At 41.4% G+C, this 18,220-nt stretch overlaps 1 protein-coding gene across 1 annotated transcript in view; it reads left to right on the top strand.

Annotated features, from left to right (window-relative positions):
- LOC117932089 overlaps positions 1-17,981 on the top strand; it is a 78,869-nt gene extending 60,888 nt beyond the window's left edge. Inside the window, exon 7 of the mRNA XM_034853127.1 lies at positions 17,362-17,981. Coding sequence (XP_034709018.1) covers positions 17,362-17,745 — 384 coding nt within the window. The 3' untranslated portion in view covers positions 17,746-17,981. The remainder of the gene's footprint in view (positions 1-17,361) is intronic.
- Positions 17,982-18,220: the final 239 nt, after the last annotated feature.

The following is an 18,220-nucleotide window of genomic DNA, read 5'->3' as shown; positions in this document are numbered from 1 at the left end:
CCTTGAATGACTCCGGTGGGATTTGATTTCGGGTCATCAGTTTGACAAGGCACAGGAGGAAGCTCAGGATGTAGGTCCACCGGTTTAGGGTTCTTCTGACGCCTTGAGTAAACTTGAAGTTCATTGCCAATGGACTCCTTGTCTCCTTGAATCTGATGTGATGGTGGTCCATCCGGTGCCATAGATGGTTCACTGGAAGAATTAGGTTCTGGCACCCCAAAGTCAGGCACGGGCACATCCCAAAACTGATATTCTGCTTGCTGATTGACTGGATTCTCCCCCTGAATATGAGTTTTGGTGTAAAAAGGTACATTCTCAAGAAAGGTCACATCCATAGTGTTATAGGTTTTCCGAGTGGAAGGACAATAGCACTTATACCCCTTTTGATAAGAGGAATAACCGATAAAGATACACTTGACAGACTTGGGATCATGTTTACTTCGTTGATGCGGAGGAAGATGAACATATGCAGAACATCCAAAGACCTTGAGAGGTATATCAGTTATAATCCGATTTAGAGGAAAGTTTTTGGAAAGGGTTTGGCATGGAGTATCAAATTTCAAGACTCTAGAAGGCATCCTATTTATTAGGTATGTAGCATTTAAAACAGCCTCTCCCCAGAATTGTTTTGCGACATGAGTGGTAAACCTAATAGATCGGGCTACCTCTAGAAGGTGTCGATTTTTTCTCTCGGCTATCCCATTCTGTTGTGGGGTATCAATGCAGGAACTTTGGTGAATAATCCCATTTTCTAGAAGATAATTTCCGAGTATAACATTAAAGTACTCCCTGGCATTGTCTGTTCTAAACACTTGGATCTTAGCTTGAAATTGTGTTTGAATCATGGAATGAAAGAATTTGAAGATAGAACCTACCTCTGATTTTTCCTTCATGAGAAATACCCACGTAACTCGAGTATGGTCATCAACAAAGCTAACAAACCATCTAGCCCCAGAGATATTGTGAACACGAGAGGGTCCCCAAATGTCGCTATGAATAATGGAGAAAGGTTTTGATGGTTTGTAATTTTGGGATGGATAAGAGTTACGACAATGCTTAGAAAATTGGCAAATCTCACATTGGAAAAGTTTGGGATTTTTGTTTTTAAATAGTGCTGGAAACATCTTTGATAAGTACATAAAATTTGGGTGTCCTAGGCGATAATGCAGCAACATGATGGTACTTTCTTTATTTGAATCTAAAGACAGGTTTAACCTAGGATCAGGAGTAGAGAAAGATACATGATGTGCTTGAGAGTCTTGTTTTCCAGCTACCCTAAACCAGTAGAGTCCTTTGCTTTCCTTAGCATTGCCAATCATCATCCCCGAAGCCAAATCCTGAAACAAACAATGAGAGGAAGAGAATTTAGCCACACAATTTAGGTCTCGGGTAAGCTTGCTGATTGATAGTAAATTGCATGAGAGCTTGGGAACCAAAAGAACTTGATTAAGAGTTAGGGTCTCGGAAATAATCACTCTTCCAATACCAGTCACGGTGGAAAGAGAGCCATCAGCAATTCTTACTTTGTAATTCTCATGGCAGGGGCTACAATCATGGAGTACTGATATATCACCTGTCATGTGGTCGGAGGCACCTGAATCGATGATCCAACCTGATGAATCTTCAGTTTTTGTGTGTAAAGCAGTTAGGAAGTTACCTCTCTGAGCAGCGGATCCGGTTGAGATAACGGGGTTAGTGGATGATCCTTGGCTAAACATTTTTTGCAGCCAATCCACTTGTTCTTTGCTAAAGAGAGCAGAATCATTGGTACTTCTTTCTTTCCCTTCAGGATCTGCCACAAATGCTCGTGCCTCCTTCTCCTTGTTTGACTTCCAGTCAGTGGGCTTCCCATGTATATTCCAACATGTTTCTTTGGTGTGACCTGGTCTGCGGCAATGATCACACCATGGTCTTCCTTTCTTCTGCCTTGCATCATAGGTAGATCCTCGGGAAACAAGGGCAGTTCCTTCTTGAATGTTTGTGGAGCCTTGGGAGATGAGTGCTGATCCTTCCTGAACATTGGAGAATGGCCTTGTTCCCATCATCAGCTTCTTCCTGCTTTCTTCTCTTCTAACCTCTGAGAAAGCTTCTCGAGTAGTAGGGAGAGGCTTGGTTCCAAGGATTCTCCCTCTTACTTCATCTAGGGATTTGTCTAATCCCAATAGGAACTTAAAGACCCTTTCTTTTTCAATAATCCTTTTGTATCGACTAGCATCTCTTGGGCACTCCCAATCCATGGTCTCAAACACATCCAATTGTTGCCAAAAACGACTAAGAGTGTTATAGTAGTGAGTCACAGTCATCTCACCTTGCCTTAGATCATGTAGGGCTCCCTTGATGTCAAATAGATCAGCAGTATTGTCACTATCAGAGTATGTTTCCTTTGCTGCCATCCAGATTTCATGTGCAGTATCATAAAACAAAAAATTTTGACCTATTTTTGTGTCCATTGCATTGATCAGCCAAGACATAACCAGATTGTTTTCGGTGTTCCAAACCTTGAATCTTTTATCATCCTTCTTAGGCGGTTCAGTAGTGCTGAAAAGGTACTCATCCTTACCTCTGCCTGTGATAAACATCAGAATTGCCTTCGCCCATTGATGGTAATTGTGGCCAGTTAACTTGTGCCGAGTGATGAGGAATGATGAACCTTCTGCACCACCATTGCTCACGAGTTCCTGGCCAAACATGGTTCCCGTAATGTTGCTGCTGGTTTCCGAGGCCATAGGGAAAAGTAATACCTATGAGAGACTAGACTCAAAAAAACCAAAACTTAAAGAAGTAACGAGTTGGGATGAAGAAGAAGATTGGTTTGCACCCAGAAAAATTGGTTCTGAATTAAAACCGAGAAAGAAGTGATAGGTCCAGGCGGAATTGCTCTGATACCATGAAGATAATTGTGAGAATTTTCTTTCATATTATTTACTCTGCAGAAATATACATTTATAGGGAAATAGGAGATTACCAATAGCCTGGTAATTCCTTAAAAAGCTCTGTCAGATCCCACAAGAGAGGAAACTATCTTCTATCTATAGAAAATAATCTACAACTATTTACAGCTAGCAAATCTCTAATTATAGCCTGTTATATCTTCTAATTTCATCCTACAATCATCCATAAATCCGGAATTCCACAGTTACATCTGGAGAAATGGTGTCCAGAAGCAGGTTGCTTCAATCTAGGTGTATGTGCCAAAGAAGCTTGGGTGAGGGTCATAGGCCTTCCTTTAAATTGTTGGAGCTAGGAGGTGTTTAAAAAGATTGGGGATTGTTGTGGGGGTTTCAATGGGGTGGACGAAGACACAAGATGGTTATATCAACTCCAATTGGCCAGAATTTTGGTAAAGACTGAAGGGAAAGATCTACCTAAGACGCTTCATTTGGTGGTCGGTTCTTCTTGCTTTTCTATACGCTTGTGGTGGGAAGTGTTGTTGTGGGTGTCGGTAGTGGTTCCGATGAGGAGTTTTTGCATAAGTGAGCTGGAGAAGGTTAGGGATGGTGTTGAGGCTGGTTCATGTGCGGAGAGGAGTGTAGGGGAGACTTTGTATGGTGTCAAGGATGGGGTGGAGTGTGCAGATAGAGAAGAAAAGGGCAGATGGGACGTTGTCTTCGATAGGCCTGCAAAAATGGTTGAGAACTTTGATGGCGGGGCAGGTATTGGGGTGGGTAAAGGTGTGGTAGAAGAAATGGGGGTGGTGGAGAAAAACACTGAGGGGTTGGAGAGAAGGGAAGGCTTTGGGTCTGGTGGGAAGCTTAGTCAGGCCCAAAAAGGAAAGGGCCTTTTAATAGAAAATCAAGGCCCTTCATTAATTTTAAGGGGTGGGTTGGGCCGAGTCGTGAGGGAGGAAGAGCCTAGAGGGCCTCATGCAATTTGGGAGAAAGGGCAGTCTAGTAGTAGGGGGGAGAAGCAGACGGGTCCATGCTTGTTATGTCCATGCTTGTTATGCCTTGGGGAGAGTTTTAAGAAGGCTAGGGCTTTTGGGAGAGACTCAATTTCTGAAGAATAGGGGGTTGAAGCTAAGCTGTGCAGAGGACCGTTGGCTATGGGGACTTGATCAGTGTTCGACAACAACTCTCTTACTGGCGAGAGCCTTTTGGAAGAAGTTTCCAGGTACTCCTATTTGACTGATGGATGGGGCTTTGGTGGGGTAAGAGAAACTACGATGTGACTATTGGCTTAGGAGGAAGTTTCGGGGAGTTGGCTGTTGACCCGTTGAGTGTGATTTTGGCAGACGAGATGGGCAAAGAGAAGGAAGGTTTTGGGGCTTTAAGGAAAGGGGCGATGGAAGAAGAGAGAGGGGCCATAGAGTCTTGGAACAACAGTTGCTTGGCAAAGTTTTGCCATTGCTTGGGTATGCTTACGGAGAGCGTAGAGGGGGAGATCCTGAAGCTTCTCAAAAGGTTGATTGAGAGAAGAGATCATTTTGAGAATGTGTTGGGGAAAAAGAGAAAATGGCAGAAGTTCTTAAGGTCTAATCGTGAACTGAAAAAGTTGGAGTGTTCGGTGAACTACCGTGGGACAGGAAGGGGACGACAAAGGGGAACTAGTTTGAGTTGAATGAAACTTCGAGTTTTGTCGTGGAATGTAAGAAGGGCAAATGACTGTGAAAAAAGAATGTTAATAAAGGTTGTAATCAAATCTCATAAGGTGGACTTAGTTTGCCTACAAGAAACTAAGATACAAAAGATATCTTTTGGGGTGGTATGCAGTCTCGGGGGGATGGGGGAATGGTTGGACTGGGGAGTTGTGAATTCCAGGGGAGCGACGGGGTGGTGGTGGTGGTAGTTTTCTGGGATAATAGGGTGGTGCAGTGTTTGGAGATGGAAATGGGAACTTTCTCAGTTTCTTATCGTTTCCAGAATTGTGAAGATGGTTTATGTTGGTGTTATGAAAAGATCCTTGGTGTGTGGTAGGTGATTTTAACATGATCAGATACCACTCGGAGCGTAGTAGAGGTGGTAATTTATCCCCTGACATGAGGGGATTCTCGGAGGTAATTGAGGATTTAGAGTTGAGGGATTTGCCCTTTCAGGGAGGTCGGTTTACTTGGAGCAACAGTTTAAGTAATCGATCTAAGTTTAGAATTGATCGGTTCTTGATCTCTGATGAATGGGGGTTCATTTTCCTGGAGTAGTTTAGTGTGTCCTTTCTAAACCGGTGTCCGACCATTTCCCAGTTCTTCTTGATGGGGGAGGGGTGAGGAAAGGTCCTACTCCTTTTAGATTTGAAAATATGTGGTTGAAAGAAGAGAGTTTTAAAGATGTGTTGAGATTGTGATGGGAGGGGCTAAATTTTAGCAGGTCTGCTAGCTTCATTCTGGCTGAAAAGATGAAAGCTTTGAAACCCATTCTAAGGAATTGGACTAAGGAAGTGTTTGGGAAGATTGAAGTTCAGAAGACTTTGGCCTTGAACTGTGTGAATTTTTGGGATAAGATGGAGAGTTGTCGTTCATTGTCTCTGGAAAAAGAGGATTCTAGGAGGGAAGCTAGATAGAATTACAAGAAGTGGGTTGTGTTAGAAAAGACGTTGTGGAGACAAAAATCAAGGGAAATCTGGTTGAAGGAGGGGGATAGAAACATGAGCTTTTTTCACCGAATGGTAAATGTGCACAGAAGAAGGAACTCGATGGATAAAATCAAAATTAATGGAAGGTGGATCACTGAGGACAATGGAATTAAGGAAGAAGTGAGTAGAGCTTTCCAGAAGCTACTCTCAGCCACTGATGAGTGGAGACCTAACTTAAGTGGTTTGTTCTTTGAGAGGTTAGGCTCTATGGAGGCGGAAGGCTGGAGAAACCTTTTACAGAAGAGGAGATTTTTGGTGCTCTGTCGGATTTTAACGGAGACAAAGTTGTAGGCCCAGACAGTTTCTCCATGGCTTTCTAGCAGTTTTCTTAGGAGTTCATTAAGGATGAGGTGATGAAATTTTTTAAGGATTTTCATGAAAATGGGCGCTTTGTTCGGAGTGTGAACACAACCTTCTTAGTGTTGATATGCAGAGGACCTCAGGGATTTCAGGCCTATTAGCCTAGTGGGGGGAATGTATAAGTGGTTGGCTAAGGTGCTGGCTAATAGGTTAAAGTTAGTGCTAGCCAAGGTGATTTCTAACGCCCAAAATGCATTTGTGGAAGGTAGGCAAATTACGGATGCAATGCTCATTTCCAATGAAGCCATTGACTCAATTTTGAAGAGTAAGGGTGGACAATTCTCTACAAGTTGGATATTGAGAAGACGTATGATCATGTGGAGTGGCATTTCTTGTTTTTAGTTGTAGAAAAAATGGGTTTTGGGGAGAAGTGGATAAGATGGATAAAGTGGTGTGTGTCTATTGCTAGTTTTTCGGTTCTAGTTAATGGCACTCCTATGGGCTTCTTTCAAAGTTCTAGAGGTCTAAGGCAAGGAGATCCTCTTTCCCCTTACTTGTTTGTGGCAGTGATGGAAGCTCTTAGTTGCCTCATAAAAAGAGTTGTTAGGGAAGGCATTTTGTCACCTTGCCAAGTCAGGGGTAGAGAGGGTGAAGGGGTAAAAATCTCCCATTTTTTGTTCGCCGATGATACCTTGATTTTTTGCATGACCAATGAGGACCAAGTGATCTTTTTAAGTTGGTTACTTATGTGGTTTGAGGTAATATCAAGGCTTAAAGTTAACTTGGATAAAAGTGAGCTGATCCCAATGGGCAATGTTGACAATGTGGAGGAGTTGGCTTTTGAGCTTGGTTGTAAGGTGGGTAGTTTACCTTCCCTTTACTTGGGGATGCCGTTGGGTGCTCCTTTCAAGTCTATGACAGCTTGGGATGGAGTGGATGAGAGAGTTCGTAAGAGATTGGCTATGTGGACACCCAATATATCTCAAAGGGAGGGAGAATTACCTTGATTAGAAGCACACTATCCAACTTGCCTGTTTACCTCATGTTTATCTTTCAAATGCCAAGGGAGTTCAGATTACGGTTGGAGAAGATTCAAAGAGATTTTTTGTGGAGAGGCGGGGCCCTATACCAGAGACCTCACTAAGTAAGATGGGTAACAGTGGGTCTTGATAAGAGAAAATGGGGTTTGGGGGTTAGAGCCTTTCTACGCTTAATGAGGCCCTCCTTTGCAAATGGAGTTGGCATTTTGCGAATGAGAAAGGGGCTTTATGGAACCAAGTAATTAGGGGGATATATGGGGAGGAATGAGAAGGGTGGTATTCTCGAGATGTAAGAGGGGTATGGTGTAGGGTTGTGGAAAGCAATTAGGAAGCTTGAGCACATTGTTAGCAGTAGAATATCCTTTGTGGTGGGGAATAGCCAAAAGGTGAGCTTTTGGAAGGATACTTGGTGTGGGGATACACCTTTATGTGGTTCTTTTCCTTATTTGCCATAACTTATCCCAAAGAAGCTTGGGTGAAGGATGTTTGGAACGGGACAAAGAGGGTGAGAGGGGCAGGGGTGTTGGAGTCTTTGCTTCACTAGGTCCTTTAATGATTAGGAGATGGATGAGGTGGAGGGCCTTCCATTTTGCCCGTGTGGTCAGAATTTGATCTTAGAGGAGGATAGGGTGCAGCGGATGGAAACAAAGGATGGTTCTTTCTCGATGAAATCACTTTACAAAGCTCTAGAGCTGGGCTCTTTAGTTTTATTTCCAATGAAGAACATTTAGATATCATGTGTGCAACCAAAAGTAAATTTTTTCGCTTGGGAGGAATCTTGGGGCAAAGTTCTAACCTTGGACCAAGTTAAAAAGAGAGGTCAGGCCTTAGCAAATAGATGTTATTTTTGTCAAGCGGATGAGGAATCCATTGACCATCTCCTCCTTCATTGTGAGAAGTCAAGGGCTTTGTGGGAGATGCTTTTCACTCTTTTTGGGGTGTCTTGGGTGTTTCCGTCTTTGGTTAGGGAAACCCTATTGGGGTGGAACGGTTTCTTTGTGGGAAAAAGGCTCAAGATAGTTTGGAGAGTGGGTCCCCTTTGCATTTTTTGGACAATTTGGAAGACGAGGAATAGAATTGCCTTTGAAGATGAGGTGTTTTCCATCCAAAGACTGAAAACTTCTTTTCTTAACTCACTTTGGTTGGAGACTAAACTGTTTATAAAAGATGGTCTATTGACCTTTTTGAAGTTTATTGATTGGGTGGGTTCCCATTAAGGGAGGGGCTGTTTTTCTTGTATATCATTGTGGACAGTTTTTTGTTTCTCTTGTCAAGGGGTGAGTATTTCCCTTTCTATTCTATACATTTTGAGTCACTATTTCAGTGCCTCCTTGTAATACAATACTTTTCTTACTTATAAAAAACAAAAAAAATAATAAAAAAAAGGTAGAGAAGTATCCATAACAACATGAAAAGGCCCCTTTCCTTTCTGATTCATCTCCAACTTTCCCTACTAATTTTGTTGGGAAGTCTCAAGTCTCTTTTAAGGTCAAGTCCTTTGTCACACAAGAAGGTAAATACTAATGACTTGCTACAACTGAGAAGACCTTACAAAGTTCTCAGTTCTGATATTTGTAAGTTGTGTATAGAGCATGGAGAATCAACAAATCATCTCTTCTTACATTGTCCTTTGATGATGGGGTTGTGGCATAGGTTATTTTGTATAGCCAAGATGGATTGGGCCCCCCTAAGGAGCATCTTTGACATGATGACCATTAATTTTAAGGGATTGGGAAGATCCAACAGAGGACTAGTATTGTGGCAATCTGCTTGTATTGCTTTAATTTGGGTTGTATGGTGAGAAATAAATGTTAGGATATTTGAGGACAAGGCAAGGAATTCGGAGGCTCTATGAGACACTATTCACTTCCTTGCTTCTTTTTGGGATTCTTGCACCACAACTTTAGAGGACATTCCCCTTAATTTGGTTTAACTAGCTTGACTAGCGGAGTGTAGCTCCAAGGGTGTGGGTTAGTAAAGGTTGCTTTTTGTAATTATTATATAGTTTTTTGATCTTGGTATTCAATTTGTTTAGCTTTCATTTGTGGGAGGATTCCTCATCCTTCTTTTGTATTTCCTAATTTCTAATTCAATATAATTCATTGTTGTTTCCTATAAAAATAAAATAAAATAACAATATGAAGAGGAATAAATTCATACTGAAATAAGTCATTTTCTAATCGTAAACCATGATCAGGAAAATAAGAAATAGTCTCAACGAATGTTATATCAATAATGATAAAGTATTTCTGAGACACGGGATCAAAACATTTGTACCCTTTATGAGTTTTACAATATAAAAGAAAAATACTCATTTGATGGATCGAGGATCAAGCTTGTCTTTATTTAGAGAAAAATTATGAACAAAGTGATAGGTATCTAATGGAGAATTATTATTGAATTTCAAGAATTTCAAGAACAAGAGTCCAATCTGGACCTCAAATCCCTACCAGATCTACAACAATTTTCCTACCCTGTAATTCCCCCTCTTTTTTCTATTTAAACCTTTCCCTCAGCCCGTATCCAACTGTGCCCTAACCTCCACTCATGCTGTTACAACTAACTGCCAGGTGGCAGTATATTCCTCTTCCCTTTTCTATTATACACATATCGTATAGGAGGCCTATCATTACCCCCCTCAAAGAGAGACACCTTGTCCTCAAGGTGGAAGTCAGGAAAGTGCTCTTTAATTGTGTCAACTGATTCCCATGAAGCTTCAAACTGAGGAAGTCCTTTCCACTGAATAAGTACTTCAATACCAAGCTGATTGTTATTGGAAGATTGGCGAATATCTAAGACTTGATCAGGCTCCACAAGCCATTCCAAATCCTCAGCAAGAAGAGGGGGAAGTGGCTGACACAAATCAGCTGAACCCAGAGCCCGCTTGAGCTGGGAAACATGAAACACTGGATGAATAGTTGTCGAAGAAGGAAGCTCTAACCTGTACGCCACTGGACCAATTTGCTGCTTTACTTTGTAAGGGCCAAAATATCGGGGGGAGAGCTTCTCATTTGGTCGCTTGGCAAGGGAACGAAGACGATATGGACGAAGCTTTATATAGACAAAATCCCCAACTTCAAATTGGACCGCACGTCAATGAGCATCTGCAGATGCCTTCATTTTGGATTGGGCACGACAGAGATGATCCTTTAATTCATTCAAAATTAGATCACGCTCTTGCAATAACTGATCCACGGCCAGAACAGAGGTGGAATCTGATCCAAAACGTATCAATGGTGGTGGGTCTCGCCCGTAGACTACTCGAAACGGTGTTGTATTAGTGGAGGAGTGGAATGTGGTATTATACCAGTATTCTGCCCAAGAAATCCATGTAGACCAACGTCTAGGCTTGCTATATGAAAAACATCGAAGGTATGTCTCCACACAACGATTGACCACTTCCGTTTGTCCATCCGTTTGCGGATGATATGCGGTACTATGGCGGAGAGAAGTACCCTGCAACCGAAATAGCTCTGTCCAAAATCGGCTAAGAAATACTTTGTCACGATCACTAATAATGGAACGAGGAAATCCATGTAATTTGACGACATCCCGAACAAAGATAGCAGCCACCGTTTGAGCTGTGAAAGGATGCTTGAGCAGTGAGAAGTGAGCATATTTGCTCAATCGATCCACAACCACTAAAATGGAATTATAACCCTCAGACTTAGGAAGCCCCTCAATGAAGTCCATTGTCACATCGTCCCATATTTTGTCCGGAATAGGCAGTGGTTGTAGTAATCCAGCAGGCGACAAAGTTAGGGTCTTATTTTGTTGACATACTAAACATTTCTCCACAAACTCTTTGATATCATTTTTCATGCCAACCCAAAAGAAATCTCTTGTGAGTCGTTTGTAAGTCCGCAAGAACCCGGAATGCCCTCCAACCACGCTAGCATGGCCCTCTTGAAGAAGTGCTGGGACAAGGGGTGAGGCCTTGGGAAGGACTAGGCGCCCCTTGTAAAGGAGAATGCCATGGTCCAAGGAATACCTAGGGTAAGCATCCTGATCAACCAACAGCCTCTGTTTAATCTTAGCAAGGTGCGGGTCAGCTTCCACTTGTGAATTGATTAATGAAGTGTCTATGCAACTGGGAACCATGTGGGCAGCTAACTCCATAGAAATGGGGATGCGAGATAATGCATCAACTGCTTTATTCTCTATTCCCGGCCGAAACTGAATTTCAAAATCATACCCAAACAGCTTTGCGACCCACTTTTGGTACGACTCATTCACTATTCTTTGCTCTAGTAGAAACTTCAAGCTACTTTGATCCGTTCGCACAATAAAGTGGCGACCAAGCAGGTAATGGCGCCACTTCTGAACTGCTAAGACAATAGCCATCAACTCTCTTTCATATATGGACTTTTGTCGTTCCCTTGCTGTGAGAACTTGGCTAAAATAAGCTACTGGTCTATGATTTTGCATCAAAACGGCACCCAAACCATACCCCGAGGCATCCGTCTCTACAATGAAGAGTTGGCTGAAGTTGGGCAAAGCTAAAACCGGTATTGTTGTCATAGCTGTTTTCAATTTTGGAAGGCTACCTCAGCCTCTAGGTTCCAATTAAAAGCATCTTTTTTGAGTTGCTGAGTGAGAGGCCAAGAAATAGCTCCATATCCCTCTACAAATCGTCGGTAGTATCCAATCAATCCGAGAAATCCTCGTAGTTCTTTAAGGGATTTGGGTGTGGGCCACTCTACCATGGCTGAAATCTTGTTAGGATCAGCAGCAACCCCCTTGGCAGAAACCAAATGGCCCAGGTATTCCAATTGTGGTTTAGCAAAGAGACATTTCTTTCCATTGACGTGTAGTTGGTGGTTCGCCAGAATGGACAGCACACTTTGCAAATGGTCACAATGCTCCTTCAAGTCTTTGTTGTAGACCAATATGTCATCAAAAAATACGAGCACAAATTTCCGAAGGTGTGGCCGAAATATACGGTTCATTAACGATTGGAAAGTCGTTGGTGCATTGGTTAGCCCAAAAGGCATCACCAAAAACTCGTAATGACCTTCATGGGTGCGAAATGCCGTTTTGGGGATGTCTTGTTGCCGGACTTGAATCTGGTGGTAACCTGATTTGAGATCTAGTTTGGAGAAAATGGTCGCGCCATGAAGTTCGTCAAGTAGCTCATCAATCACCGGAATAGGGAACCGATCCGGGACTGTAACTTTGTTGAGGGCGCGGTAATCTATACAAAACCTCCATCCTCCATTTTTTTTTTTCACCAACAACACTGGACTAGAAAATGGGCTTACGCTAGGCCGAATAATTCCTGCCTCCAGCATCTCTTGCACCAATCTCTCTATTTCATTCTTTAGAATATGTGGATACCGGTAGGGTCGGACATTAACCGGAGATGCTCCCGGAATTAATTGAATGGCATGATCAATATCACGACTTGGTGGTAACCCTGTTATCTGCTCAAAAATTTGCTGATGTTGAGCTAATATTTCTTTAACTGTTTTTGGGACCTCTTGTACTCCTTCACTCAAATCAGAAGTGGTGGAAGTCTGACAGAGTTCCACCCATACCCTTTGGCTATGGTGCTGCAGTGCTCTAGCCATTGCTTTAAGAGATACCTCAGTCCGACTAAGGCTTGGGTCTCCCTTTAACACTAACACTGCCTTCCCCATTTTGATCTTCATTGTTAGCATCTTCCAGTTTACCTTCACGTCTCCTAAGGTCCCAACCAAGGCATTCCTAGAATCACATCAGTGTTGCCTAATTCAAGTGGAAGAAAATCTTCCACTACGGTGAGCCCCTGCATTGAAATACAAACTCCTCTACAAATGCCCTTACCTTTCACGGATATCCCGGTTCCCATCATCACCCCATAACTCGTGGTTGTAGTTAATGGAAGTGCTAATTCTTGAACCAATTCAAGGGATAAAAAATTATGGGTAGCCCCACTGTCTACAAGGATGATTACCTCTTTTGACCCGATCGTCCCTTTGATCTTCATAGTTCTCGGCGTAGTTAAACCGACCACGGAATTTAGAGATAATTCCACAGCGTCTTTCAGCTCGATAAGTGCAGGTTCGTCGGTTACTCTATCGTCAAACCGGTTATCGTCTTCCTCCTCATCTTCGTGCACCAACAACACCCGTAATTCTTTCTTACAGCGATGACCAGGGAGAACTTTTCTTCACACTTAAAACAGAGCCCCTTCTCTCTACGGGCTTGAAGTTCTGATTCCGTCAGTCTCTTTGTCGGAATCTCACGTCGCTGGCTCATCGTCTTCTCGCCGACAGCCACTGCCCTAGTCTGAAAATTTCCCCAATCTTCCACTCACCTCGATTTGCAGATGACCACATTTGGTGCTCTTTGGGCCATTTGGGCCATTTGGCTCATGGGCTGCTCTCATGGCTAAATTCCTATCTTCAACTCTTTTGGCCATTTCCATCAAGTGGCCCAGCCCATATGGTTGCAGTAGACGTAGCTCAGCCCGGATCTCAGGAAGCAGCCCATTCATAAATGTGCTTTCCATTACCTCCTCCGAAATCCCTTTTAATGGAGTCGCCAGAATCTCGAATTCCCGCCGGTATGCTGCCACTGTCCCTTGTTGTCGCACCGCCAAAAACTGCTCACAAAGGCTCCCTTCTTGAGTCGGACGAAAGCGAAGCAACAACCGCCTCTTCAAAGTTTCCCAACTCCCAAACACCTCCCTCGAATCAGTCCACTGGTACCAAGAGAGTGCGTCCCCATCTAAACTCATCGCGGCGGCGACTAATTTCTCTTCTTCCGTGAGTCCGTACGTTGCGAAGTATCGATCGGCCCGGAAGATCCAGCCATCCGGGTTCTCTCCCGTAAATACAGGCATCTCCACCCGTCGGCTGCCGCGCCATTCTCCATTTCCGCCCCGCCTCGTCTCATCCGACGCCATTCCCCCCCACTGGGTTCCCCAACTCCAGGGATCCATCCTGCCCGATCTTCTCGTTGAGTAGCAGTCGTCGTGTTCCGCCCTAATGACAACGCCGCCACTGCCTTCTGTGTCTCTTCCAGCGACTGCAGCACTCGCATTACGTTCTGAGCAAGGTCCATCACTGTCTTTTCCATTCCTGGTAAGCGCTGCATCTCCTCTCTGATTTCTCCAACTTCCTTCTCTAGACAATCCACGCGACCTTCATTCCTTTTCTGAGCCATCTGGATCGATGCTCTGATACCAAATTGATAGGTATCTAATGGAGAATTACTATTGAATTTCAAGAATTTCAAGAACAAGAGTCCAATCTGGACCTCAAATCCCTACCAGATCTACAACAATTTTCCTACCCTGTAATTCCCCCTCTTTTTTCTATTTAAACCTTCCCCTCAGCCCGTATCCAACTGTGCCCTAACCTCCACTCATGTTGTTACAACTAACTGCCAGGTGGCAGTATATTCCTCTTCCCTTTTCTATTATACACATATCGTATAGGAGGCCTATCACAAAGCAATACATCCAAAAACTCTAGGAGGGAGAGAAAATAGGGGATGATTAGGAAATAACGTAGAATAAGACGTCTTTTGATGTAATATAGAAGTGGGTAAGTGATTTATCAAATAACTTGTAGTTAGAGTAGCATCTCCTTAATAAGATTTTGGAACCCTCATATAAAACATAATAGAATGAGTAACATCCAACAAATAACAATGTTTCCTTTCACAAGCTCTCTTTTGTAGGGGTGTATAAACACACAGAAATTGATGGACAATCAATTTTCAGCACAAAAAGGGGAAAGAGAATGATCATTATATACGAGAGCATTATCAAATCGAAGAATATCAATTGAAATATCAAACCAGTTTTTTATTTCTTAATAAAAAATTTCAATATATGAGATACTTTGGATCTTTTTTTAAGCAAAAATAACCAAGTGACTTGAGAACAATCATCAGTCAAACTAACAAAGTTCCGATATCCCTGAACATTAGAGGTGCGACATCGGTCCTAAACATTTGAATGAATTAAAGCAAAAGGACTAAGATTCCTATTATTAACTCTAGAGATAAAAGATAACAAATGGTGCTCACCAAGTTCACATGACTTACATTGAGCCGTATTTAACAACTTTTGAGACAATCTTACGGAATGTAACTGCTCAAAAGAAACATAACCTAGTCTATACCATTAGAGAGGAGTAAAGAATGAAGATAGAGTAGCACCATCTAACAATAAAGCCCATCTTGCTCAAGTCCTCCCCTAATCATCCTCTTTGTGTGGAGATCCTGAAAAACACAATGAGAAGGGAAAAAGATAACGGCACTTTTAAATTTCTTAGTAAGCTTACTAATAGATAATAAAGTAATATGAAATTTTGGTACATATATAATAGAATTAAGTTTAAAAGATGAGGAGGGAATGGGATGAACCACTCCTTGACCAGGAACAAAAGAAAAAGATCCATCAATGAGAAGGACTAAGGACTTTCGAATCATATGACATGAAACTTCAGAATCCATAACTCAAGGGGAAGAAGACTGACCAGGAGTAAGAAAAGCATGTATACCTGAATGTGCTAAGGTAGCAGTAGGAATATTGATGTTGGATCACAAGGACATCAAAACTAGTTTGTTATAATCATCTAAAGATAAGGTAATAAATTCCCTGCTACCACCTGCAGATCGAACAGGAGTAGGAACAACAACTCTACCATCAAAAGAGGAGGTAATTTGATTAGCCCATATAGGATGATCAAACTTATCCCAACATTATCAAATGTTTGATTATTCTTACAACAATGTGAGCATAGTCTGTCACTTCTACATTTGCCTCAGCCTTTGCCTCCTCGGCCTTGGCCTCGAATAAAAGGACCACCACTACCTTTTACTGTAGGCAAGTGCGGAAGTATCCTTAATATCATTCCTAGATGAAAAGGACTGTAGATCAGTGTGTTGAAGTCAAATATAAATATTGCTGAGAGATGGTAACTTTTCATTAACAAGTATACTATGTTTAACCTTAACATATTCAAAATTAAGGTTAGAAAGAAATTTAGCAACCTAGAACTCTTCCCATTTGCCTTCTTGGAACCTTAATATCAACCAATAATGGTTGATATGCATTCCATTCCTCCCACATCCCTTTGAGGGATGCATAGTATTCACTCAGAGGTTTCCCATTATTCTTTTGCCCCAAAAATATCTTCATACAGTTGCTAGATTCTTGAAGTATTTTTTTCTTGAGAGTACACCTCTTTAGTTGCATCTTATATCTACTCTGTAGTTTCTAGAAACATGAAATTAGCGCTAACATTGGGTTCCATATTGTAATCATGTTATTATCATGAATTCATCTTGTTGCCACTTATCGGAACTTTTAGATTCCTGTGGAGGAGGATCTTCCATGAGATTTTTTAGTTTTCCCTTTGTCCCAATATATACTCTCATGGCTTTAGCCCATTATAAATAATTAAGTTTCTTTTGCTTTATTGAAGTAATCTGAATACCAGTACTATCTCCAGATTTATGATCACTACTAGACGCCATACTTTGTTAATTATTGAAGGGATATTTGGAAACCTTAAGCACTAACACATACTTGCATTATAAAATACAACAAATTGCATAAGCACTAATGCTGGAGGTCACTGTAGCAGTATTGTAGCGGATCACTGTAGCAAATCATTGTAGCGTCCTTTTAGTGGATCACCACAGTGTGTGTATTTTAGCACAACATTGTAGCACATTATTGTATTGTTTTAAGGCTAGGTTATTTATTTTTTAGGACTAGGGTTCTGGATCAAACTTACTCTAATGCCATGTTGAGTGAAAAGAAAAAATAATGTCTTATTCCACGAGAAAAGAGTACAAGGAATATATGTAGACTTTTTCAAAAAACAAAAAAACTAAACTACCCTTTAACAAATAACTACTAATAAATCTTTAATAGCTTTAAATCTCAAAATTACTTGCATTGACGATATGACTAAAAATAAATGTCAATACAATGTGAACTTTATGAAATTCAACATTTTCAGTGACCAGCTTAGAGAGAATTATCATCCTTTACACTTGGTTGAGTTTGGATATGGTGAGTTGAGTGACTTATGACTCAATTGAGTGAAGATCTTGTTTAGTTATTGTGAAGTCATCTTGATATGACTGAAAATAAATGTCAATACAATGTGAAATTTGTGAAATTCGACATTTTCGGTTACCAGCCTAGAGAGAAAATTATCATCCTTTACACTTGGTTGAGTTTTGATTTGGTCAGTTGAGTGACTTACGGCTCAATTGAGTGAAGATCTTGTTTAGTTGTTGTGAAGTTATTTTGATGTAACTGAGTTGTGTTAGCTCAGTCGACTGTCAATTTTCTAGAGCATGAATTTTAGTGTGGTGTATGCATGTTGCTAGAAACTAGAACTAGTTGGATAATTAATCCCATTGTTCTCAGGTTTTACTGTTTTAGGCACATAAGGTATTACTTTGAGTGGTTACGTAACATAATCATCATTTATTTGGGTTTCAGAGTTCCAATGGGACTGAAATCACTGATGACGAGAAGCTCCTTCATTCTGATTCAGAAGTAACCAGAAGGCTGAAATTTGAAGCCGTACTGAAATTACAGGAAGAAAATAGTGGCTTAATTGAGCCCAAAAAAAATGGTGTCATAGTTCCAGGTATGTTTCTTCAGCGGCCAATTGCACCACCTTCAGCTTTATCAGCCAAAGGACCCACCTCTGAGCAACAGCAGAGGGATCCTATAATTTTTTCTGAAACTAGCTCAAGTGGTTCTTCAAGTAGGGCTAGTACCAGTGAGCAGAGGAACCTTGGCATGAGGAGGCACAGGGTAAGAAATTCAAGAAAACCAGTCAAGCAGTGGGTTAAGAAAGATAATACTCCTACAAACTAAACCAACAAATGGGCAGATTTTGAGTTCCCATCCCTCGGTTGTCACCTCCATAAGAAACATTTTTGTGCTCATATTTTATATATTTGGACCTATTCAACCTATTTCGATGCTTGGCCCGCTACATAATGTATATCAGACTTGGAGTTGATAGGGAGATCTTTACATGAAAGAAGATTTGATACTACAACGATGTTTACACAAGATACAGATTTATAGAGAGAGCCTCGGTTGATCAAGCCCAATTTTCCTTCCCTCTCTTCCTCTTCCAGTGAGAAAAGGGTGTGTTCTTCGTATTATTATTTTATATGTTTTTCTTTTGGGTAAGCTGGAAAGAATAATTACTTGGAAGACTCACTCATCTCAAGAATTTTTAGAGGATAATTTTACATTTAAATATGTTTTTTATATTATTTATAAATAAATTTGAGATTGTCAATGATGTGGGGCCTATATATGTACAGGTAATCAACAGTAC

This window comes from Vitis riparia, chromosome 15, assembly GCF_004353265.1.
Source record: "Vitis riparia cultivar Riparia Gloire de Montpellier isolate 1030 chromosome 15, EGFV_Vit.rip_1.0, whole genome shotgun sequence".
In the NCBI taxonomy this organism is placed as follows: domain Eukaryota; kingdom Viridiplantae; phylum Streptophyta; class Magnoliopsida; order Vitales; family Vitaceae; genus Vitis; species Vitis riparia.
The sequence above is the reverse complement of the archived record's forward strand: the minus strand, read 5'-3'. Positions and strand labels throughout refer to the sequence as shown.